Genomic DNA, 24,171 nt, shown 5'->3' on the forward strand with positions numbered 1-24,171 from the left:
TAATCAACATGAGAAAAAGCTTATGATCTATTTAACAGGAAAAAATGCTTATAAAACAGAACATTTACTATGACTTTCACTTTCAGGAAAAGTGTATAAATACTTAATATACATTGCCTAAGCCCTCCTGCCAAAGACCACCAGGAACACACCAGTAGTTGAATGAGCTGGGTTTATTTTTCCTTGTAGCTAAGGAGAACATGCACCATGGGGAACTGAAGCGCATCTCAATAAGAAGGGGTTGGGTTTGTGTTAAGTAATTTGGGGGAAAGTTTAAGGCAGTGGGGCCTGCTGTGGATTGGATGCTGTCAGGAAGCAGGGGTAGTTTTGTGATTGGGTGTTTTAGCAAATCTGTATCTAAGAGAGAAGACTAGACCGAAGCTAAAGCTGAAATTTAAAAAAAAAAGTTTTAAAGACAATAATCAGTCCTATTAGCCAAGACAGGGGCTTGTTTGGTCATTTTTGAGATTTGGACAATGTTCATGCTTTATCTGTGTCCAGACATGATTATGGAGTGGTCTGAATTTTGTCTGGATCCATCACAGTCACCGAATAACCTTATCTGACATCAGTGTTCAGGAGAATAGTTTTTATTCAAAAGGAGAACACAGAAGCTTAGTTGGGAGTACCAGGGCAGCTCCTAGCCACACCAAGTCCCAAGTGATAATACCAAGCCAGCTTCGGGATGGCAGGGAATGATTTTCTTTTCCACACACACATATTCAAGAAAGACTAGAATTATGACAGATGTCATTAACTAGGTACTTGTGATATTCCAGACACTGTTTTAAGTGCCTTACATCTTTAAACCAATTTACTCCCCACAGCGACTCTACAAGATAGGTACCATGAATTATTCCCATTTTCCAGAACAGGGAAGTATGGCATAAGGAGAAGTTACTACTTACCCAACCTATCACAGTAAGTAGTGGAGCCTGGATTCCACTTAGTGGCTATGGAACCAACAGCCTGAACCTCTGCATTAGACTGTCTCTGTGTACCATAAATGATCATGGAGGCTACCTTTGGGAGGCAGTGCGAGTAACAGGGCTATGGAGTCGTTTTGATTCTTTCTGTTTCTAGTTCTTATTTTCTAAATTTTCTACAATTAAAATGTATTAATTTTTAATCAGAAAAAGGAATTAATTAACAAATGTACTAACGGAAGCTCTAGTCCCAAGGTCATTGTCCCAGATGCAAACCCAGGTCTTTGGTGGTGGCCACGCTCCCCTGAACTTCTGAATCAAGAGAAGAAAAATCAAATCGGGAGGAGGCAACGCCCCCACCCTCTGGCTCCAGCTCAAGTTAGGTAATACTAACTGAATTTTCCGCAATAAAAAGTGGCAGCAAGATCCACTCTGAGGCCGTTCGGTGTCTGTGAATTAAAGCAGGCGGGGTGGAAGTTGCCCCACATATACATCAATAGGATTGGGAACAGAGTAAGAAGGACTAGAAGCAAACACCTGGGTCTCAAAGGAAAGGCCTCTCGGTGCGGGAGAACAACATACCCGCCCGCCCTTCGCCCTCCCCGGCCAGCTCAGCAACGCTGGGCTTCCCCCGCTCTAAGATTCAGCCCAGGCGCTGAGAAAGGGGATGCCTACTCTTCAGCCTGCGTGAGCGCTCACATTAAAAGGCCGAAAATTCTAGGGACCGGAGTGAACCAAGCTTAGGAGGGAACCATTTGGAAGGACAAAGACTTCAGAACCAAAAGAGCTTCGCCAAAATGTTAAAGGCTCCCAAGGAGACCTGTCGGTTGGTTTCCCTTCTCTTACTTTCGTCGCTGCGCTGGCACCAGGGCATATGAAACATCCCTGTTCGCTCCCCGCGCCAAGACCGACTTCAGGCCTCCAGAGAGGTGCCCACCCACCAGCTGCCGCCCGCTCAGCGGCAAAGAACTGGGCTCGCAGTATTTCCCACTGTTGCCGCACCGCCCCCCCCCCCGCCCTTTCCGCCTTTCCTTCTGCCCCGGCTGAGAGCCACGCAGGGCATCCACCCTGCCATTTAGCACCTCGGCTGCGCAGTGGTGGGTGGTTTCCCAAAGCGTGTGCCCTCGCAGCCACTTGCTCTTGCCTCGCCAGCTGCAGGGGCACAAGTCAAAGAGGCTTTTCCCTCCGCGATCATCGTGAATCAGCAAAGCGCTGCAGAGCAGCGGCGTCTCCTCAAGCAGAAATTACGGTGCTGGGGGAAGGGCACAAGGGTAGTGTTGCAGGGGGATTTCTAGCCCCTCCCAACGTGTCCCTCCCCGGGACGTCGGTACTGGGGCGGGGGTGGGGGAGGTGTTGACTGGAAGCTGCTGTTTGAACCTAGGCGCCCGGGGGAGCCTCTGGAAACGGAGATCGGTGTGGGGAATACAAGGGTGAGGAGAGAAAGTGGACTGGAGTACAGATGGGTAGAAGGACCTAGGGAGCAGACAGAGCAGAGCGGGTGCGCCCCCGGGGTGGGCAGCGCAGCAGTTGCAGGTGCTGATGAGGGAATGTAGAAAGGAGGGTCTGGTGTGGGGGAAGGGAGGAGAGAAACCAAAAACGGCGGCTTTCCCAGCCCAAGACTTCCTGTTTCTAACAGGCAAGTTCCCAAGTTCAGTTTGAGAAGTGAAGGGCCGTTTGGCATTGGGGAGTCTGGAATGGGAACGTTAGGGGAATACCTCCCTGAATCGCATTCTCCCACCCATTTCTCTCTCCCTCTCCTCTTCTCTCCTCCTCCTTCCAGTCCTCCTCCTCCTCTCCCTATTCCGTCTTCCTTCTTCTTCAGTATGCTTGTCCACGCTCCATAGTGCGGACTACACTCCAGGGACCGCGCCTCCAGTCGCCACCGCCTCTTCTTTGACCTTTGGCACTGGGAAGCCAAGCGGGAGGGACAGGAGGCGTGGAACGGAAAAACCGAGCGTTACCAGCGCAAAACCTTGGGACCCCCTCACCGCGCACCGGTCCCCACCCCCCTTAGCCGGACCGAGCGCCTCAGTGGCCCAGACTCCGAGATCCGGCTCGGTTTGAGTTGCAATGGATGCACCCCGGGGCTTAGAGCGCACAACGAAACGCGCTAAATTGTACCTGTGCGTGGCCGTTCCCGCCGCCGCCGCAGGTCTATCCCCGGCCCCAAGCCGGCGCCCGCCTTCCCGGGAAATTCTCTGGAGGGGGAGTGCGAGGGGAACCATAGTGGCTGCCTGGTAGCTCAAGGCTGGCGCGCACACGCACACGCCCAACTTTGCCGAGACGTCGGCGCCCCCCGGGCTCCCCCGCGCCCCCTGCGGCTCGGCATGCTCGGAGACCAGTATCTCTCCAGGTCTGAGATAAGGTGTCCCCCACTCCCACGCTTGCGTCTTTGAGAATGAGAGGGCGGAGTGTTGGAGAGAAGGGGAGTAACGCTACGGATTCCCGGTTCACAAACACTCTACGCCCGCCCGCAGGGGCGCCTGCTCCAGCCCCGCCGCCACCAGGTCCCCCAGACCCGCCTGTGACGACAGAGGGAGGAGGAGGAGGCAGGGCGGAGGGCCAGGAGTCCGGGAGCTCCACCGACTGACCATCAGGACCCGCACTTTTGCTATTGGGGGCCGCGGTGGGCGCGCAGGTTGAGGGGCGCACAGCAGAACTGCCCAGCCCCAATACACTCTGGAGCGACCCTAAATAAGGGCGAGAAGAAAGAGTCTCCCCAGACGCCTTTTGGGTGGACGTGCCCCAGACGCACACTTGGACCCCGTGGTCCCGCGGCAGCTGCAGTGTTGGGGATAATTGAAATGGCTCTTACTTGAGAGGAGGCGTGATTTCCACGTTCGAGCGTCTTCGCTCCCCACCCCCTCTCCGCACCAGCCAGTGCGCGCCACCACCTGAGCCTGGCGAGAGCCCGGGCGCACGCAGTCTTCAGCCTCCTCCTTTCCGCCTCTGGGGGTACTTGGCTCTGAGCGGGTCCACCCGACGCCCCCCGGGAGAACTCTTTACTTTTTGTTTGGAAAATCGGGGCCATTTCTTTATTCATCTCTGGGTCTCCCCGGAGGAGGACAGGGGAGGGGAGGGCGTGCAAGGCGGGCCGGGCCGGGGGAGGGGAGCGCGGGCAGGGGAGGGGACTGGGTGTAGCCTGGAATTCTCCGTCCTCGTGTTCCTAGGCTGGCGCGCAGAGTCTCCCCGAGATAGCGCCGCCGCCGCTCCCCGCGCCACCCCGTCGTTGGCCTTGGGGGTCGGGTGAGTGGGGTCATGACGCGCCGCGGGGGATGCTCCGGGCCCCTCCCGCGCTGAGCCGGGACGCGGCCCCGCCGCGCGGAGCCCCTCGGGCTGGGAGGCGGCGGGGGGTGGGGAGGGCGCACGGGGTAGGGCGGGGTGGGGGCGGCGCGGAGGCCGCCAGGCTGGAGGGCTCTCTGGGCCGGCGCGGCCGCGGGCAGGAGGGCGTGTCTCCGGCCCGAGGGGACCCTCCCGAGGCGCGGCGCGGGACTCCCCGATGGTGGTGCCGCGGCTCCGGGAGAGCTCCGGGTCTCGCCTCCGCCGCCGCCGCCGCCGCCGCCGTCGCCGCCGCGGGCGCCACCACCGCCGCCGCCGCCGCCGCCGCCGCCCGAGCCCGCGCCGAGCGTGCGCCTCGCCCTCCTCCCGCGCCCGCTCTGCTCTAGGATGCTGCGGCAGGTTCTGCACAGGGGCTTGAGGACGTGTTTCTCCCGGCTCGGCCACTTCATTGCCAGTCACCCGGTTTTCTTCGCCTCGGCGCCCGTGCTCATCTCCATCCTGCTCGGCGCCAGCTTCAGCCGCTACCAGGTCGAGGAGAGCGTGGAGCACCTGCTGGCGCCCCAGCACAGCCTCGCCAAGATCGAGCGCAACCTCGTCAACAGCCTCTTCCCGGTCAACCGCTCCAAGCACCGACTCTACTCGGACCTGCAGACCCCCGGGCGCTACGGCCGGGTCATCGTCACCTCCTTCCAGAAAGCCAACATGCTGGACCAGCATCACACCGACCTGATCTTAAAGGTGAGAGGGGGGCGGGCGCGGGCAGCCTCCGCCGGCGCCGCTGCCGCGGCTGGGCTAGCTCTGCGCGGGGGTCCGGTCTGAGAGCGCCGCCTCTCCCATCCCAGGCGGCTGCCGCAGGGGCTCCCCTGCACCGCGCGCCCCTCGGAGGCCGCCCGGAGCCTCCTAGCCTCCTGGCGGGGAGCGTCCGCGTCCGGGTCCGGGCCCTGCCCTGCCCTGCCCTGGCCGCTGTCGCCGCCACCCCGGCAGCTGCTGCAACAGTTGGGGCGGCGGCAGCCACGGTACTGTGGTCGGTGCGCTTGTTTTGGTCGCAGTGGTCTTGGGGATAGGGAGGCTTGGGGGTAACTGGGCCAAGAAGGAGCAGAACAAGAGAAGACATTCTAGAAAGTCCTGGTACTTGAAAACAAAATATTACGCTTGGGGGGGGGGGCGGTATTCAGAGACCCCTCTCCCCTGTCCCCATTCTTTACTCTCTTCCTCTGACCTCTGGAGTGATTTCAGAAAGGCTGCCCGGAGGGCCCGGGAGGGGGCAAAGGAAAGAGAGGCGGGATGGTGAGGAAAATGCCTCCTACCCACCCAGGAATAAGTGTGGTCCCTGGCGAAGACGCGGGGCTGCCCTGCTGCCCTCTCCCCAGAGCGAGGTGGCCATCTCTGTCTTCCTGGGTAGGAAAGGAGGTCTGTCATTCGCAGATATTTTGTCTTGCACAGTAGCTCCCCTCTTCCGAAATGCAAAAACTTCTTTGGGAAAACAGGGATTCGATTAATCGACTTTTCTTTGGGTGCATCTGGGTGTGAGGGTGAGGGGCAGAGCCAAAAGGGTGAGGACAGAAGCCAGGTTGTGTGGCGCTGAGAAGAGCACAGGAAATCTAGCAGCTGGTTAGAGGGTGACACTTGTGGAAACAGGTTGTGCCGTCAACCCGAGGTGGAAATTTGATGTGAAAAGTGAGGTTAATGGTGATAACTTTCAGGAAGTTCCTAAGAAAAGCAGAGGAGTGAGGACTAGAGATGGAAAAGTGGAGACCTTCAGAAAGAAAAGCAAAAATAGGTGAGGATGTTCCATCCAAGTCCCTGGTGGGAATTGTGGGGCTTGTTTACTTAAGGTGCCCCTGGGCGGAGGGTGACGACAACCAGTCCCAGCTGGAGCCCTGGGGCAGAGGCACGAAAAGGGCTGGTTTTGTGAGGGTCTCTGGTCCAGATCGGGGATTAGAAGAAGCCAGTTAGATTTCTAGTCCTCTTATGCCACTGGGAGTCAGCCAGTGAACCTGGGGAACTCTCTCTTCTTTCCCTCTACAGGTAACCCTCTATATCCCTGGAGACCCACTAATTTTCCTATGTTATTTCCCTCCCTCTCTCTGTTGATGTGTTACCTACCGGCAATTAGTAATGAGGGGAACCCGACCAGGGACCCAGTAGAATTAGGACCTTCCCACGTTGGATGGCTTATGATATTTTAAATGGCATACACATCATCACAGAACCTTAGTGACAGTGGTCTGGAAATATTTGATTTTCTCATGATTATGTTTCCAATATCGAAGTGAGGTTGTTTTGTTTTGTTTTGTTTTTTGGTCCCGATACTTCAGTGAACATATTCTGACACACAGAAAAATACTGCCCCAAATGCTTTCCCAAGAAAACACGTAGTAGTTTCATCGCTGGCTTAAGGAAACTATAATTTAGCCAGTCCTGAAGCTGGAAAGCTGCCCTATATTTTGATAGATGATCGACTAAATGATGTTTCTCTTTGTATTTTTCCCCCCAAGGTGATGTTTCCACTGGCTTCCCCCCCACCCCCAACAAACCATCACGCCACTGTGACAGGCAGTCACCAGTTACATTCACTCTCAAGGTTAATGAGACATCAACAGGCACATCAGACCTCTTTTCAACAGGATTGTTTCTCTCCTATTTGATTTTGATCTGTTCAGGACACAAAACCGTATTATCAGAGAAAGTTGGTACTGGAGAGAAAGAGGGAGGCTGTCTTTGCCTCCATGGCTAAAGGGCAACTTGAAAGGACAGCGGTCTTGTCAGTAAATTGTTTTCGGATTCAAGATGGTTTTTCATGTGCTAGGTGTCTGGGGAAAATCAGAACGAAGTCAAATAGTGGTCAGAAGCCATTTCAAGCTGATGGCTCTCTGGTCAAATGAATTCATACAGTTTATAAAAACTGAAACCTAGAAAACTGAGGGAATTGCCTCAATTTTATATATCCATTTTTTTCTTTCTACATCTAACTCCTCCTATATCTGGACAGTTTGGAGGTGGGGGACAGAAAAATGGACCTCCAATAGTCATGGTAATATGAAGTGGGGGAACGATCACTTATTGTCATCTGTCTTTCTTTCCATGAGATGAAGATGTGTCCTTTACAAAAGGTGTTAAGAGTCAAAGAATCACTGTTTCTGACCTTTCTAGTGTTATTCTGATACTTCGCTGCTGGCATGAAGGGTAGCCCTGACAGCTAACATTATATACAGCACCATCCAGCTCCTGCCTATTCGATGGCATCGCATTTGAAACAAAGTGAACAAAACATAAGCAGGGTTTTATGAAGGCTTTCTCAGGCCCCATTATGAAACCAGAGGAAGTACCTTGCAGGGCTGTGTCCTTTACTCCTCATGGTTCTCTGTGGTTGGACCCATTTTATGAAGGAGATCATTGGGATATTAGTCCAGCTACTTTCTGAGCAAAAATAGAATGGGAAAGGATGATGACAAAAAGTACAAGTCCAGGTTGATTTTTTTGAAATACAACTGAGAGTATCAGCAAGAAAAAAATCTAAACTGATCTTATTTGGAGAAGCTTTCTCAAATTTGTGCAGGTGACATGGTTGCCATGCTCAGACTGTGCAGCATAGATTTCCACCCCAAACTATGAGAGGGGTGACTGTCCCTAGCAATGATTTCCTCTGAGGTCTGTGAGGCAAAGAGGTGATGTGGGGTGAAGGGGGGGGTGGGACCTGATATTGCTAGTAAAGGATCAACCACTAATTTCTGGACACCTCTAAAAGTCTTCATTTCACTAGAAGATTAAATTTAGCTCACTATTATATTTTAACAGAAAATCCAGGATGTTCATCTCAGAGCAAATTTCAGAGTAGCGCCTCATGAGCTTTTATAAATCTGTTTGTTCTTGATCACCAAAAATGAAGGGTAAGAAGGTCTTGTTGGTAATTGATCTAGGCTGTGACCAAGACACTACTTGATTTATCCCAGAGTCATCGGTAGAATGAAGAACCAACTTAGCACAGTCCTTACAATAATAATATCACCTTTATATCACTCTGTATGTTAGAAACGCACAGTACATTTAAATAGAGCAAAAACCTCAGGGTAAAAGTGCTGTGATCCCATTTTACAGAGGAGAAATCTGCTCCTTACAAATTCACTGAATTGTCCACAGAAAGAAGACAAGGACAGAAACAGGACAGGACGGGTTTTTGATTCCCGGTCCAGTACTCTTCACGACAATGTACTGCCTCCCATATGATAAACTACTTGAATGATTAAAATGTACATTTTTTAAATCCAAATGAAGTATACTTAACTAAAGTCTCATTCCCATCTCCCAGTGTCATCTTAGCAGTGGTAACTGGATGGTGAGGACATTTTCTTGACCGATTCTGTCTGGCGTCAGTGAAAATCCCCATAGAGAAACTCTAAATGCCCAAAGTAAAGCATAAGATACTTGGAAGTAACAATACACAAAGACAGAAAGATAAAATGTTTTACTGGCATAATCTCTGGATGATTGGATGAAGCTATTTCCTATCTGAGCACAGTTCACTGTCCGGGGAGATTCAACTCCAGTGCCTCACACAGTCCCTGGCACATTGTGAACCCTCAGTACTTGTCAAATGGACCTGCCTTAGTTCATTCAGACATTTATGTGATGGCTAAGAAGACTCCATAGAAACTACCTTGAAATGTATTTTCAAAATGACTTGTTTTTATTTTTGCAGTTTCTAGGCTTCTCTTTTTCCATAATACCCTTCTTCTTTCCTTGATAACCTCTGTAGTCCTATTAAAACGTATGTCAGTTTTCAAATTGTGTGGGGGCATTTCCTTTGTACAACTTCTTCTTCTTCGAAGGAACCTCCTAGGATATTTTATTCCAAACCAATGGAAGGACATATCCTCATTATGCAGACATTCTTCCGCTTATGGAGGAATCTTATTAAATTCAAATATTGAGTTTCAATTAAAAAAAAACTTTTTACGTTTAAATACATTAAATAGAACTAAGTCGCAAAACGAGATTAACAGCATTTAACTTGGAATTAATTAATTCAAGCTTTCCAAGAAGAGCAGCAGAACTGCTCGCTTGGGGTCATGAAGACCTGGAAGCTAGACCCAGATTCCAGTTGTCTTCAAATACTGTCTCAGCACTAGTAGTCACTACAGGAAGAGCCATTGTTCCTCTCTCTACAGTCTAAGGATGGGCCAATTCCAGCTGACTTTTGAGTTCAGAAGGAGGTTTTTTTTTAATTTAATTTAATTTAATTTAATTCTTTTCAGTGTTCCAAAATTTATGCACCACACCCAGTGCCCTATGCAGTCCATGCCCTCCTTAATACCCACCACCAGGCTCACCCAACCCCCCACCCCTCTCCCCTCCAAAACCCTCAGTTTGTTTCTCAGAGTCCACAGTCTCTCATGGTTCCTCTCCCCCTCCAATTTCCCCGAACTCACTTCTCCTCTCCTTCTCCCTATGCCCTCCATGTTATTCCTTATGCTCCACAAGAAGGCGTTTTTATATTTTTTAAATATTGTAACAAAACAAAACAAAAACAAAGAATATGAGGCAGAGATGGCATATGGCTCTCAAAGCCTTAAACTATTTACTCTGTGGTTCTTTACATCGAGAAGTTCCTGTACTGTCTTCCAAACCCCTTTACTGGAGCAATTTCCAGAAGTGAATACTGTTAAGTCACGTGGAAGGCAGCTGTTCTCACCCAGGGGTAGTTTGGCTCCCCAGGGAACACTTAACAACGGTTGGACACATTTTTCACTGTCACGATTGGGGGGAGGGGGCTGCTGTGGGCATCCGGTGGGTGGAAGTCAGGGATGCTGTTAAACATCCCGCACACACAAGGCTGCACCCCATAGCAGAGAATTATCCGGCCCCAAACACTGCTTGAAGGGGTTCCTCCGTGTTTCTCTGGCTTTGTTAGGGTTTAAGTTTTTTCTGCTGCACGGATTACGTCAAATGTAAAACTGCCAAAGAGAAGTTTACGTCTTACAGAACATCGGCTGGAGACAAATACTAGGACCTCTTGAGGAGATGCTTTCAGGCGCGGTCGGGCAGAGATCAGATTCTCCAGTGTTATCTTCCCCAAGATGCTGTTTCCTTGCTCTCCCTCACACCTCTGTTCTTTATGGTCTAAAGCCAAGAGCCGCCCAAATGGCAAAGCTGCTCCATTGACCCTGGCCTTGAGACCTGTCTGAGTGGCCCTGGCTGGCAGGCTGGATGGGCGAGCTGTAGCAGTGGTCCTAGTGCACTAGGAGGGGCTCCTCCTGACAGCGTGTAAGCACCCCCCACCCCCAACCCCCACCCCCTGGAGCGGTGACCTCCTGAGGAGGCAGGGAGCAGTGCTTTGTTGCCTGGTCCAAGTGCTTGGCTTTTCGGAACACAAAATGAGAAAAGAGCGAGCTTGTATCCAAGGAACAGTGGACCAAAGGCCCCTGGGTTTGGAGGCCGCCTTAAAGGTCACCTCTGCCAATGCTGACACTGGAATCTGCTCTTAGCATCTCAAGGTGCTTTTTCTGGTGACAGGTGCCATGGCCATTGGAGCACTCTGTGAGCTCTGTGAGTGGCAGGTACTCTGAGAAAAGATGGAGTCCGAGCCTGAACGGGTAGTGTGTGTGGAGCTCCTGGGCCAGCCACATGCCTTTTGCCCTTTATTTGGGCACTAGGGGAAAATTAAGGAGAGACTGAAATGACTCTTCACTCTCCTTTCCTCTCACAGGAGGTGCATCCCAGTGATCCAAGCACTGTATCCTTCTAGGGCGGTCTGCCTTCTAAACACACTTCCATGGCGTGAGTAGTAGCCTTGAATGTTCGCCCGGATTGTCTCCTTTAGATTTGGGGAGCAATCTCTTACCTCCCCAGGCAGATAAGCACTGGGCGCAAATTTGGGTAAACTGTTCATTCACACTGAAATGTACAAATAAAGCTGTAGCGGGAGAGGAAGCCCACCTTCTTGATGCCACATAGTATCTTGATAGATGCCTATTAGAGTGAGAGAAGCGTGATCCTAAAAAATTCACACAAAAACAGAACCTCTCAGGAGTCACCAGACTTACAAACCTCACAGAAAGAACAGCTGAGCCTTTAAGGGGTGACTCCTTCCACTAAGAGAAGGAGAAGGAAGCTAAAAGAAGCTGTCTGTTTCCTGCCTGAGAGGGCACAGCATCCCCTCCTCCCCCTGCACGGGAGCCAGGAAGGCACAAGGGACCAGGGAACGTGATCAACTCTGACTTTGTGAGATGCGCCATCTGGTACCTGGCTTTGGGGCTCAGTGTGAGCCCCAAGTGATACTTGAGATAGGCTCGAAGCAGCCCTTTGAAGTCAGCTGCTCGGCGGCACATCTCAGCAAGCAGGCCTGTCTGCCATGCTGCCTGTGCCGCTGCCACAGGCCCGGAAGGCCGCAGAACTTCCGAGGACTCCTGCCAGACTGATTTAATGACCAGCAGGGGAGGTGAGTAATCTCTAACCTTTAGAAGATGAAAAAAAAAAGGGGGGGGGAAATCAACACAGGTTGTTATTTCATACGGGAAGCCCTGAATAATATGCCATGTCTTCAACTTCAGAATTCATATTTTGAACAAAAGGATGCAATGAGGGATGAGGGAAGCTATTTTTATCTTCTTGCTCTTGAAGAAATCCTCCTGAGAATATTGTTTCTGGTATTTTGAAAGATCCCCATTGTTAGGTCTTACACTTTAAGTTTGACTTGTGGGTTCCAAGTATAGTCGAGAGGAGGATTTCCATGCAAGTGGTTAACTTGGGAGGTGATATCCAAAAATCCCAGTAAGAAAGTGGGGACATGAAACAAGGGAGTGGCGGGCAGCCAGTCAGGGGAGCCAGGGGTCCACTGCGGGCACCTGGGGCTCAGTGTGTCTGGGGATGTGTGAGAGACACTGTAGAACACATGTCCAAGTTACCCCACTGGTGGGTGAAGACGCCAGATATTTATTCCCCAATTCTCCAGCCATCATCAGTTGGTCCAGCTGCATCTGGGGGCACTAAATGAGCCCGACAGTTCCAGATGCTGTCTGTGCCCCCTAGAATCAGAATTCTCCTTGTTGCTTTATGAAAGCCTCAGGCAAAGAGCTGCAGGTGTTTACAGTAAGAGGACTTGGCATGCAGAGGGAAGGGGGAGCTGAGAGCGTGCAAGTGGGGCCCTGACAGCGGCTGTCTGCCCCAAGGGTCTTAGCCCATCTAGGGTTACACGTCTCGGAGCTCAGGGCTCCCATTCCTAGGCCATGTTCATCCTTTCACTCAACAAAATGGCCATGACCGCATCTCCACGAAGCTACAGGCAAGAATGATCCAGCAGAGCTGTTTCATTATTCTCGAATCTGAAAACCCATTTTCATTTTTAGTTCTGCCACTGGATGGTGGTAAAGATGATTCCCAACAGGGCTTGGACACCACCAGGACTGGGGGGTTTCTATGCCAATCCCCCAGGAGTGAGTGGTCCGGATCCAGCCACTTTTCATGAATACAAGAGAAGTCCACAGGCTTCTTCTCAGAGCTCCATCTCCACATGTGGACACTAGTTGCTCTCCTCCCTAGAAATGCATTCACTCCTTACTTTGGGTCCAACTCGCATGCTTCCTACTTTGCGAGGCCTTCCCACATTCATGACTCCTTCCCTCCCTTAAATCTATCTGGCTTTCAGTCATGTCCACATTCCTTAACGCTTAACTATACCGTTATTACATAATGTGCTCTATTGTCACCTGATACTCTCTCTTAAATAAGATCATAAGCTCTTCAAGGGCAGGAACAATGTCTCCTATTCCCAAATTTCTCCTAGAACCTAGAGTATGCCGCAGGTAGTTAATAAAATATTGCCAATTCATGCTTTATAGGATGGAAAATGTGCTCTCCCTTCCGTGTTGATTTATTTTGGTCACACTAGAACTGCTAATTTCTCAGCATTGGAAGTGAAATTCTTTTGCCCATTTTTCCATGGGCACCACAACTTTGCCAAATACCACAGCTGCGCCAAATCCTAATTGTCTCAAGGGGAAAAAATGCATCTCTGCTATAGCATCATTATTATAAGTACTCAAAAAAATCTTTGTGACATTCAATACCTTACTTTTGTGAGGTTCCCATCATTGCCTCTTGTCTTTATTCTTGTTTTGGCTTGGCATCTAGGCCAGTGGTCATGTTGAGTAAAAGATGAATTGCTCTTGGACTCTTTAAGAGGCCAGTCACCTGGACACCTTGGGAAAACACAGATTCCACTTCAGCCCGGGGTGGGACCCGCAACTCTGGATTTCTAACAAGCTCTCAGGCGATGCTGCTGGGCGGTAGAGTGCAGGCTGAGTAGCAAGGCTCAGACTTAGTCCTTGTGAACAGAACACTGGATTTAGAGTCAAGGAAGCCGAAGCTCAAGTCCCAGTTTCCCTAACTTTGAGACTTTGAATAAGCTGCTGACACTCCGTGAGAAGCAGATTCCTCATCCGCAATAGCATCCTCTGCACCCACTCACGGTAAGGACACACTGAGATAAGGTATATGACGGCACTGTGTAACCACAGCCTTCTGGAGGTTATGTTATCATTATGGCTCTTGGCCTTGAAAATGTCTGTTATTCCTTCCTAAGTGCCAATTCCTCCAGAGCCATCGTCGTCCACTGAGTAAACAACACATGTAAGCATTTTTTTCCCTTTGATCCAGCAGGCCATAATGGGTGCACGGTCTCCATTCTTGATACTCAGATTGGCAATTTGTTGGTTTTTAATGACTCCATCTGAGTCGTAACAGAAGACTGAATTCATCCTACTGCTGAACACGCAGCTCCTAAGTTCTTGGGCAGGCAGAGCTGTCAGTGGGGACGGGTGGATTGCATTTTGCCCCCTCGAGGTGCTTCCTTGGGGTTCAGAACCTCATCTTCATGCTTGACAGGGCTTCACACTCAAAGGAAGCCTTCACTTCCTGCCCAGGGAAATGTCTTTGGAATTAAAAGCTCTGGGAGGCTGTGGGCTCCCACTTCAGTGTTCCCTTCAGCACTCCTCACAGCATGCCAGACCGGGATTCTCCAGCTCTCTAGGTGAGACAGTTGATAACTCTCCTCTCTCACTTAATTTACATGACTACAGTGTTTCCCTGCGAAATCTTGCCCACATAAGTAGATCTGCAAGCACTTCAAAGGGAAAGGTGTCGTCAGAATTGCCAGAGATCAGGAGAACCAGGCAAAGTGATAATTGTAAAGCCCTTTGAAACTGTGAAATGTAAAATTTTGCTGACTGGGGTTTTTAATCATTTAAGTCAGTGCATTTCCCTACCTTCCCCTTTCTAAAATTTCTTTTATGGGATTATAAAAGAAATTTATAATTATTTAGGATCAAAATCAAATCCACCAAAGAAAATTCCCTTGCCTACCTGGTTCTCTACAGCCTGAACTCTTCAAATGGAACTAACCACAGTGTAAGTGAGGATTAGTACTTCTTCTCAAATTTGAATATGCTTTCTAATTCCCTGGGAATTTTATTAACATGCATATTCTGATGCAGTGTCCGTCTGAGACAGCAGGCCTAAGATCCTGCACTTCTGACAAGCTCCCAGGGCTGCTGCTGCTGGTTTGAGAACCATGCTTCGTGGACCCAAGGAATCTTTGTATATCCTGACTTATTACTCAGTGCCATTTATTTCTGGTTTTTTTTTTAGATTTTATTTATTTATGACAGAGAAAGATAGCAAGAAAGGAAACACAAGCAGTGGGAGTAGCAGGCAGAGGGAGAAGCAGGCTTCCAGCTAAGCAGGGAGGCTGATATGGGGCTTGATTCCAGGATGCTGGGATCATGACTTGAGCTGAAGGCAGATGCTTGATGACTGAGCCGCCCAGCTGCTCCACTCAGTGTCATTTAACTGCCTCTATATTTATTTATTTATTTATTTATTTGACAGACAGAGATCACAAGTAGGCAGAGAAGCAGGCAGAGGGGGAGGGGGAAGCAGTCTCCCTGCTGAGCAGAGAGCCCGATGCGGGACTCGATCCCAGGACCCTGGGATCATGACCTGAGCTGAAGGCAGAGGCTTAACCCACTGAGCCATCCAGGCACCCCAACTGCCTCCATATTCTAAGGAAGGGGCTCTCCAGCTTGAGCGGGGTATCCCCTGGAGGGTCTGTCCCAACACAGATTCTGGGTCTCACCCGAGTTTCTGATTCTCTAGGTCTGAGCTAGGGCCTGATAATTTGCATTCCTAACAGGTTCCCAAGGTGATGCTGTTCCCGTTGGTTCAGGGAACATACTCCAAGAGCCACTTCTATAAAGTTGCTTAGTAATTAGCTGCCAGGTCTAGTTCCAAAAATACAGTCTCCCTGTCTGTAGAACCCAGCCCACAGTTATAAGCAGGTGCAAGATGTATTTGCTCAGCAGTTAATTCTGAATGATGCTGCAACGGCTGTTGTATAAAGGCTACTTTGTAAGTAGGAACCTTTTAAGTTTTCAAATTAAGGCAAGTGTATTGGACAGAAAGGCGTGCTCTGCTGCCTGTCTGCAGGGGCTGGAGTCTGGGGGGAAGGGGCTGAGAATAAGAAAAGACAGTCTGAGATGGAGCAGGGGTGGGGGAGGACACAAAAGCCCCCCTACCCACGCATACGCTGTAGATGTTATTGCTACCATCACCATGTGATTGCCCAAGTTTCCTTTTTCCAGAGACTTCCCATACAGAGTCACCTGCCATTTGCTTTTGCAGAAACTTTCTTTTACATCAAACCAGAAGGCACAGTGGGTACAAATAGGAGCTGCATGTTGAGTTTCTGAGGCAAGGACCCAGCTCTGTGGTTGCCAGAGGCGAGGTATCCGCCGGGAGGGCCCTGACAGCTACTGTTCAGTTTCAGCTACTGTCTGATGTCAGTGCTGTTCAAGAGAGTTAAAGTAGAGCTGGAGTGAAGTTCAGTAAGTACTGGTTTGGGCATAGTAGAATAACAACTTCAGAGCCCCCAAGTTCCACATTTGAGGCTGGAACTGTTAACGTGTCCTTGATCAAAGTCACTTAACCTCTTTTCAGTTTCTGCTTCAACATGTTAAGAGTTTGGAAGTTGTCACTCCCATCTTTACACTAAGAAAAACAGACAACCTGAAAATCAGTGACTTCTCTTGGACGCAAGAGAGAACAGGGAAACTGTCTTCCCAAAATCTGTAGAAGCAGGCACATCCATACAGATGTAGTCACAATCTGCTTACCTGAAGCAGAAGGCTCCAGTATAAACACTTAAATGGTATTTCGATAAATTGATGGAGCCTGAGTATGAACTAGCATGAGAGTGAGAGACTCCTGGGAGCTGCAGCCACTGTCTTTATAGGGGGAGGAATCAGGAGGCTCATATTTTCTTGGGCCTCATCTCCAGAAGCCCCAGCAGATTCCTAAGGTGAAGATCTGGCAGGGAGAGGTGGAAGAGTAATCACTGTGAAATCCACCTGATCTTCCCCATAACAAAGGCTTGCTCTGTAAAGAAGAGGATTTTGCTAGAGCACAATTCTGAAATTTTGTCCTAGGTTCCTTCCCACGGAAGCCCCCTTCAGCCTTTCTGCCTCACCTAAGTGGGGGGAAAATGAGTCCTTATGTGTCAAGACTGCAAGGAAATAGACTGGAAGTGCTACATCCAGGGAAGGAAACAGAGGACGATGTTGGGGGATGGGTACTATACCAGTGAAGAAATATTTGTGAAAGTCCTGCCCAAAACACAGGCCCATTAAAGACTGAAATTGCATCAGGAGATTATCATATAGCATTTCCCCTCCCTAAATCTTACCACCATATCAACAAGTTTCCAGTATAATAATAGTAGATTTCAGCTGCAAGACATAAATTCTCTCGAGAGGGAGTACTTTAGGGAAGTCCAAAATCAACAGTATAAACAAAAACTGTGACAATTGAGGAATTTGAAACTTCTGGTGCATATAGCCACAATAAACATTAAATACATCCTGACTCCTAGAGTAATGCAAGTCCTCACTGTAAAGGCCCGTTTACCTCTGTTAGTATTAATTGATAAAACATGAACAGCTTTGGAAAAGAAAACGAGGTTGTCAAAAGAAAAAAATATAGTCTAAAGAGACAAAGGAAACACTGGTACCATACTCAGATATGACACAAATGTTAGAATTATCAGATAGCAAATTTAAAATAACTATGATTAATATGTTATGGGCTTTAATGGAAAAAATAGGCATTAAGAACAAATAGATGATGTAAGTAGACAGAAGGAAACCCTCAGGATGAATCAAAAGGAAATGCTAGAAATTGAAACTGTAGCAGGAATAAAGAATGGTTCGGATAGACTCATCAGTAGACTCAACACAACCAAGGAAGGAATCAGTGAGCTTGAGTACAAGGTAATAGAAACTTCACAAACTGAAGGACAGAGATACAAGAGTGAAAACTCCCCAGAACATAAAAGAATTGTAGGATAACTTGTGATCTCTCTCTGTCAAATAAATAAATAAAAATCTTAAAAAAAAAGAATTGTAGGATAATATCAAAAGTTATGAAGGACAGAGATACAAGAGTGAAAACTCCCCAGAACATAAAAGAATTGTAGGATAACTTGTGATCTCTCTCTGTCAAATAAATAAATAAAAATCTTAAAAAAAAAAGAATTGTAGGATAATATCAAAAGTTATAATACATGAACAATTAGAATGTCAACAGGAGAAGAGGGAACACAGCCAAAAAAGTATTTGAAGTAATAATGGCAAAGAACTCTCCAAAATTAATGGATACAAAATTACAGGTCCAGGTGGCTCAGAGAACCCTAAGGATAAATACCCATAAAGCCACACTTGGGCAAATCATATTCAAACTAGAAAAAAACAAAAACAAGGAGGAAATCTTGAAAGAAGCCTGGTGTGGGGGGCAAGGGAAGGAACACTGTGCATATAACGTAACAAAGATAAAAATTATAGCAGACATCTCATCAGAAACCACACAAGTAGGAAGACAGTGGAGTGAAATATTTATAAAGAGTTGAAAGAAAAAAAAAATCTCACCAACCTAAAATTCTATATCCAGCAAAACTATTCTTCAAAGAGCAGGAGATAGAAAAAATTTCTCAAACAAAAACTGAAAGACCTGTCCTGCCTGTTCTTCAGGCAGAAGAAAAATTATATGGGTCAAAAACTCATATCTAGGGGCTCCTGGGTGGCTCAGTGGGTTAAAGCCTCTGCCTTCGGCTCAGGTCATGATCTCAGGGTCCTGGGATGGAGCCCACATTGGGCTCTCTGCTCAGCGGGGAGCCTGCTACTCCCTCCCCCCATCCCGCCTGCCTCTCTGCCTACTTGTGATTTCTGTATGTCAAATAAATAAATAAAATCTAAAAACTCATATCTGCAAAAGAAGAGTGTTAGAGAAGGAATAAAAGGTGAAATAAAGTCTTTTAAGTTTTCTTTTTCTTAATCTAAAAGGTAACTGTCTAAAGCAATAATAGTAACAATGTATTATGTGATTATAACATATAGATTAAGTGGAATGAATGTCAGCCATGTCATCATAGACAGGAGGGAGGAATTGGAAATACTCTATTATAACCCAACTGTACTACACATAAAGCATTACAGTATTATTTGAAGATGAACTTAGATATAAATATATATTGTAAGTACTACAGCAACCACTAAATTTTTTTAAAAGAAGTAAAACTGATATACCAAGGAAAGAGATAATGTGGAATAACTTAAAATTCTCAATTAAAACCAGATGAGGCAGAAAATGAAGGGGGTAAAAGAAACAAAGAACAAATGCAACAAATAGAGAATAACTACAACTATGGTAGATATTAACGCAAGTGTATCAGTAGTTACTTTAAATGTGAATGGTGTTAAATATGCCAATTAAAAGACAGAGTGACTCAGAGGAGACCAAGAAAAAACAAGACCCAACTCTATCTTGTCTATAAGAAACCCACTTTAAATATAAAGACTGAGACAGGTTAAGAATAAGTGGATAGAGGAAACTATACCATGTTAACACTATCAAAACAAAGCTGGAATAACTATATTCATTACAGATGTGGCTGACTTTGGAAAAAGGAAAATTATTAGGAATAAAGAGGGCATTACATTAAAGATAAAGGGATCAATTCTCCAAGACATTAAATCCTAAACATGTATGCATCTTACAACAGGGCATTAAAATACACGAGGCAAGAAAATGATAGAATTGAAAGGATAAAGAGACCCATTGTTAGAGTTGGAGGCTTCAACATTCCTCTGTTAGTAACTGACAGGGCAAGCAGGCAAAAAATCAGTAAGTATACAGATGACTTGGACAGAAGGAAGTGGCAGGATGTTTAATAATCTGGGGAGAGTCATGACTCAATTTTTATAAGGACAACTCTTATAGAAGTATAGGGGTTAAGTTGGAAAAGCAAGATGTTGGAGATAGGGAGATCCCCTCCTCCACCCAGAGAACTTTTGCTTGAAGTCTGTAAGCAAGAGGTTTTGAATAGGATCACTATAGGAGAAAAAAGGACCTAGACTAGACCACCATTTTCCAAAATGTGTTTCAGGAAATTTTCCTTTGATGTTGCAAAAACAACAACAACAATGACAACAACAACTGGATTCTGTGACAAAATAACATTGGGAAACAATGTTTATGGTATCTCCATATCAGATCCTCCATACTGAATGCAAATTAGCATATCAAATGCTTTCAGAGGAAATCTATTTAACTCTGTCCAGCTCAGAATTTCTCAAGTTTATTTGGTCATGGGTACTTTTTACTTTTTTGGTGACCATTACTAACATCCCAAGGAACTAATATGCTTCAAAACACATTGAAAACACTGTCCCTAAAATCGGGAGGTGCAATTAATAGGACTTGATGTTCATTGGATGTGTGAGTAATCAAAGGGGAAAAGGTGACATTGGCCTAGATGTTTCCCACCTGGGTAAGTAGAAAGAGAATGCTGTTAACCATAACAGGAAGCAGGTGGGAGAAAAATCTGGAGGAAAAGATTCTGCTGTTGGATATATACCAGTTGAAATAGTGCCATAATATGGATTTGCAAATCTTTAGGAGGCAGCTGGAAATTCAAATCTGGAGTCTAGAAGAGAGGCGAGGTATTGATGTGAACCTGTGATTGGACAGCATAAAGGTGACACACCAAACCATGGCCGTGGAATTCATTGCCTAAGAAGAGTGCATTTGAATGTGAAAAAAATCAGAAGTGCCAGAGACAGAATCTTGAGTAATATCAGATCTAAAACGTAGGCAAAGGTAGAGGAGTCAGACGGATACTGGAAACCCAGGTTAAGAGGTAGGAGGAGAGAAGAAAGTCATGTCATGAAATTCCTCATGGCAGAGAGGTAGGGTTCAGGTCAAACCACATGTATTTACTGAGCACATTTGTTTGCCAGGCATATGGTAGAGGATGCAGCAGTGAAGAAAGCACACCCACGCTTTAATTCAAAGGATTCCCTTTGAAAAGGTCAAGATGTTTAATCATCTTAGATATTTTTAAAGTATTACTTTGACCCCATATTATTGCCTTAACTGTAAGTATCTGCTAGGAGTTAAGAAAGGGAGGACTGAAAAGTAGCCGTTGGATGTACATGCTTAGAAGTCATTGTTGAGTTTTGGTTGAGTGCTGGGATAGAGTCTAGTCTGGAGTGGTTTGAGAAGTGAGTGGGAGGTGAGGAAATGAAGTTAGCAAGCATGAATCACTCTCTGAAGTGTAGCTGGAGACAGAAAATGTAAAGAGCTCCTTACAGAAGGGGAGATGTGGCAGAAGCTAGAAGTGATGTGGGGTCACTGAGGCCTTTTTTCTTTTTTAACATGAGGGAGACATGAGTGTATTTCAAAGCTCATAGGAAGGAACTAGTAGAAACAGAGGACGTATTAGAGGAGATTAACAAGACTAGGAAGAGGAAAGGAAAGCCAGAATCCAGTGGAAGAAACAAATCTTAGAGGGAGGGTCATGGTCTTGATTTCCACAGGACGAGAGGACAGAAACGGATGTGGTGTCAGCAAGTTGAAGGTAATATCTAAGTGATGGCTTGGGTTTTCTCTGCAAGACAGAAAATAAGGTCGGTAGTGGAAAATGCAGCTTGTCAAGCGCTAAGGAAAGTGAGTATTTGTCTAATATCTAGATGCTTGGAAGCCAGGTGACAAGGCAATGAGGTAGTAACAGGTAGTAAATTGGAAGCCATCTTTTGAGCAGAATTTGGGTTTGAAAACCAAGAGTTTTACTTTCCCTTTTGTCTCAAGATGGGCAAAAAGTATAGAGAAGAAACTGAAGTGCAAGGCAAGTTAAGAAAATTCACATTGGATAGCTCTAAATTTTAGAAAAACAACGCAGGTTATGTAGAAAGAAGTATTTCTTTTTTTTTTAAGATTTTTATTTATTTATTTGAGAGAGAGAGAGATTGAGAGAATGAGTGGGAGGAGGAGCAGAGGGAGAAGCAGACTCCCTGCAGAGCAGGGAGCCCAATGTGAGACTCCATCCCAGGACCCTGAGATCACGACCTGAGCCGAAGGCAGATGCTTAACCGACCGAGCCACCCAGATGCCTGAAAGAAGGATTTCTTAACTCTAAAAGTTGGTTGGTATTTGGATGACTCATCAGAGGAGACTGACATGACCTAGAATGGTTCAAACAGAGGTTGGAGCTGTGACCTCCAAGGGTGACAGAGTCTTCAAATTCCATCACATACCTAAGTGGTTCTCAGCCCTGACTACATGGTAGAATCACTGGAGGGATTCACATATACCAGGCCTCGGTCTCACTCCCATAGATTCTCATTCTATGTGTCTGGGAACAGGGTGGCCTCCTCCACATCCAGATTGGCAACAACAGCAGCGGCATCCCCAGTGCGGTGTGAGAATGGCAGAATCCCAGGTTCCACCCAGACCTACTAGATCAGGGTCTGCATTTTTACAGGATCCCGTTGATTTGTGTACACATGAAAATCTGATACATGCCGGACTAAAGCATAGTCTAGAGTGGGGCCAGACATGGGTACTTTTTTAAAGGTCCCTGGGAACTTCTGTGCAACCACATTGAGAACACTGCTATACAGAAAAAGAGATACTTTTAAAGCTGTATTTAGCTCATGTGATAAAATGTCAGCGCATTCAATGTGCAAGCCCACCCATACAAACCTGGAGAAATCCAAATAAGACCCGTAGTTAATAGCAGTGTAGCAAAGTCAGTTTCATGGTTTCGATCATGTGCTTTCATTATATAAGAAGTTATTATTGGGGGAAGCTGGGTGATGGATACATGGGAATTCTGATGTATACTGACATCTTCTTGTGAGTCTTAAATTATTTTAAAATAAAAAGTTAAGAAGAAAGCATTTTAAGCAAAGAGAAAACCTGCCTGGGATAAGGAACAGCTGTTCTCCATCATCATCTAAGAAATAAACAGGCTCCGTCATTCATTCGGAAGGGAGCCATTGGAGGATTTAAAGCAGAGGGATGACAGGTTTGAATTTGTGTTTTGGAAAAATAAATCTGGTGGCAGTTTGGAGGACTGACTAAAAGAAAAAAAAAATGAGTTAGGAAGCGGTGTCTGTCGTCCAGATAGATTATCAGGGCCAGAACCAAATCAGGAGGAAAGGAAATGGAACACAAGAGGATGGATTTGTGAGATTTAGGAGGTGAAATCAACAGGATTTGTTGAGTGACTCAAAGACTGTCAATGTGTGTATAGGCCCCCAGGAAGCTTTTTACAATACAGATGCCTGAGCCCTCGCCAAGAGATTCGGATTCCAAGGGGTGAGGCTGGGCCCAGGCAGCTGAGTTTGTAGCGTTCCACAGGTGGTCCAAATGAGCAGGGTTGAGAGCAGCTGGCTCCGGCTGAGGAGGCGGGAAGTGCAGGGTAAACCTCACAGGTTTTCAATCCAGTCCTGCCGCTAACCAGCAGAGGAGGAGGAGGAGGCAGCAAAGAGACAGCCAGGATAAATTAGGGAGGTAGCCCTTCCTCTTCCACTTGTTTTATGTTGAGTAAAATTGTAAAACTTGGGAGTTAAAATGTATAAATCCATAATCCTTGCAATCTAGCTCTCTTCTCGTGCCTTACCAAAGCAAATCTATTTTTAGTTCAATTGTGTCATCTAAACATCACCTTAGCTTATTAAACACAACTTTCTGTTAACCCAAAATTTTGAAACACTTATACAAAGAAATCTTCAGGAGGCTGGGCTAAATGCTTTGGGAAAGAGGTGAAATTCCTTGTTTTTTACTGCTCCTGGTCCCCCTGCAGACTCTGGAAAGCCCCTCCCAACCTCTTTCCTAAATCCACCCAGATACTCTTTCCATCTTCCTCCACCCAAGTCTTTCCTGTTGGATGGGTTGGTTTTGCTCCTGTGAGGCTGTGTTTTGGAATCCATCCAAACTCTGCAACAGGTGTGGAGTGTGGTGTTGGTCCCGCTCTCTTGGGGGCCTCAGGCCGACGGAACCTCTGAAGTCAGCACTCTGGGCTACTAAACCCCCAGACTGCATGGAAGGTGTTCTGGGAGCATGCACCAAACTTTCAGAGCCGCAAGTGGGAAGCAGCCGATGGCTAACGGACTGTCTTTTACAGGGTGACCTGCCAAAGCCACCAGTCTCTGCTCATTATAACAATCTGGGGTTTCCCCACTGAGAGTTGCTTGCTGCCTATTGGGAGCTGTCTTTATAAAGTTGTGTGCAAAGCGCCGTGAAATGCTTCCATTTCAAAATGGTCTGCTCTTTAGCATTTCAGTTTTCCCCTTTAAAGGCTTTTTTTTTTTTTGCCCATTTTTTAACTTAAAAAGAGAAGTTACAGAACCCGCTCATAACCATTATAAAAGCAGAGAAGCACATCGCAGAGTTTAACTATTTTTTTAAATGGTTAATGTGAAAAAAATGTTAAGGTACAGGGATACTTCTTTGTCCTTCTAGTCCATCTCAGCTTTCTACTAGCTTTGTTATTTACAAGGTAACAGAGTAACACGTAAGCTCATCAATTTCTTAAATGAATCTAAACCTAGTTTGCAATCTGCAGGCTTGTTTATAT

The 24,171-nt window shown here is 46.9% G+C and overlaps 1 protein-coding gene across 1 annotated transcript in view; it reads left to right on the forward strand.

Annotated features, from left to right (window-relative positions):
* Positions 1-4,592: 4,592 nt before the first annotated feature.
* The window catches only part of LOC111150555 (patched domain-containing protein 1), a 51,528-nt gene continuing 31,949 nt past the window's right edge, over positions 4,593-24,171 (forward strand). Inside the window, exon 1 of the mRNA XM_022508045.1 lies at positions 4,593-4,943. Within this exon, the coding sequence (XP_022363753.1) occupies positions 4,593-4,943 (351 nt within the window). The remainder of the gene's footprint in view (positions 4,944-24,171) is intronic.

Source organism: Enhydra lutris, unplaced genomic scaffold, assembly GCF_002288905.1.
Source record: "Enhydra lutris kenyoni isolate GAN:26980312 unplaced genomic scaffold, ASM228890v2 scaffoldscaffold23, whole genome shotgun sequence".
Classification (NCBI taxonomy): Eukaryota; Metazoa; Chordata; class Mammalia; order Carnivora; family Mustelidae; genus Enhydra; species Enhydra lutris.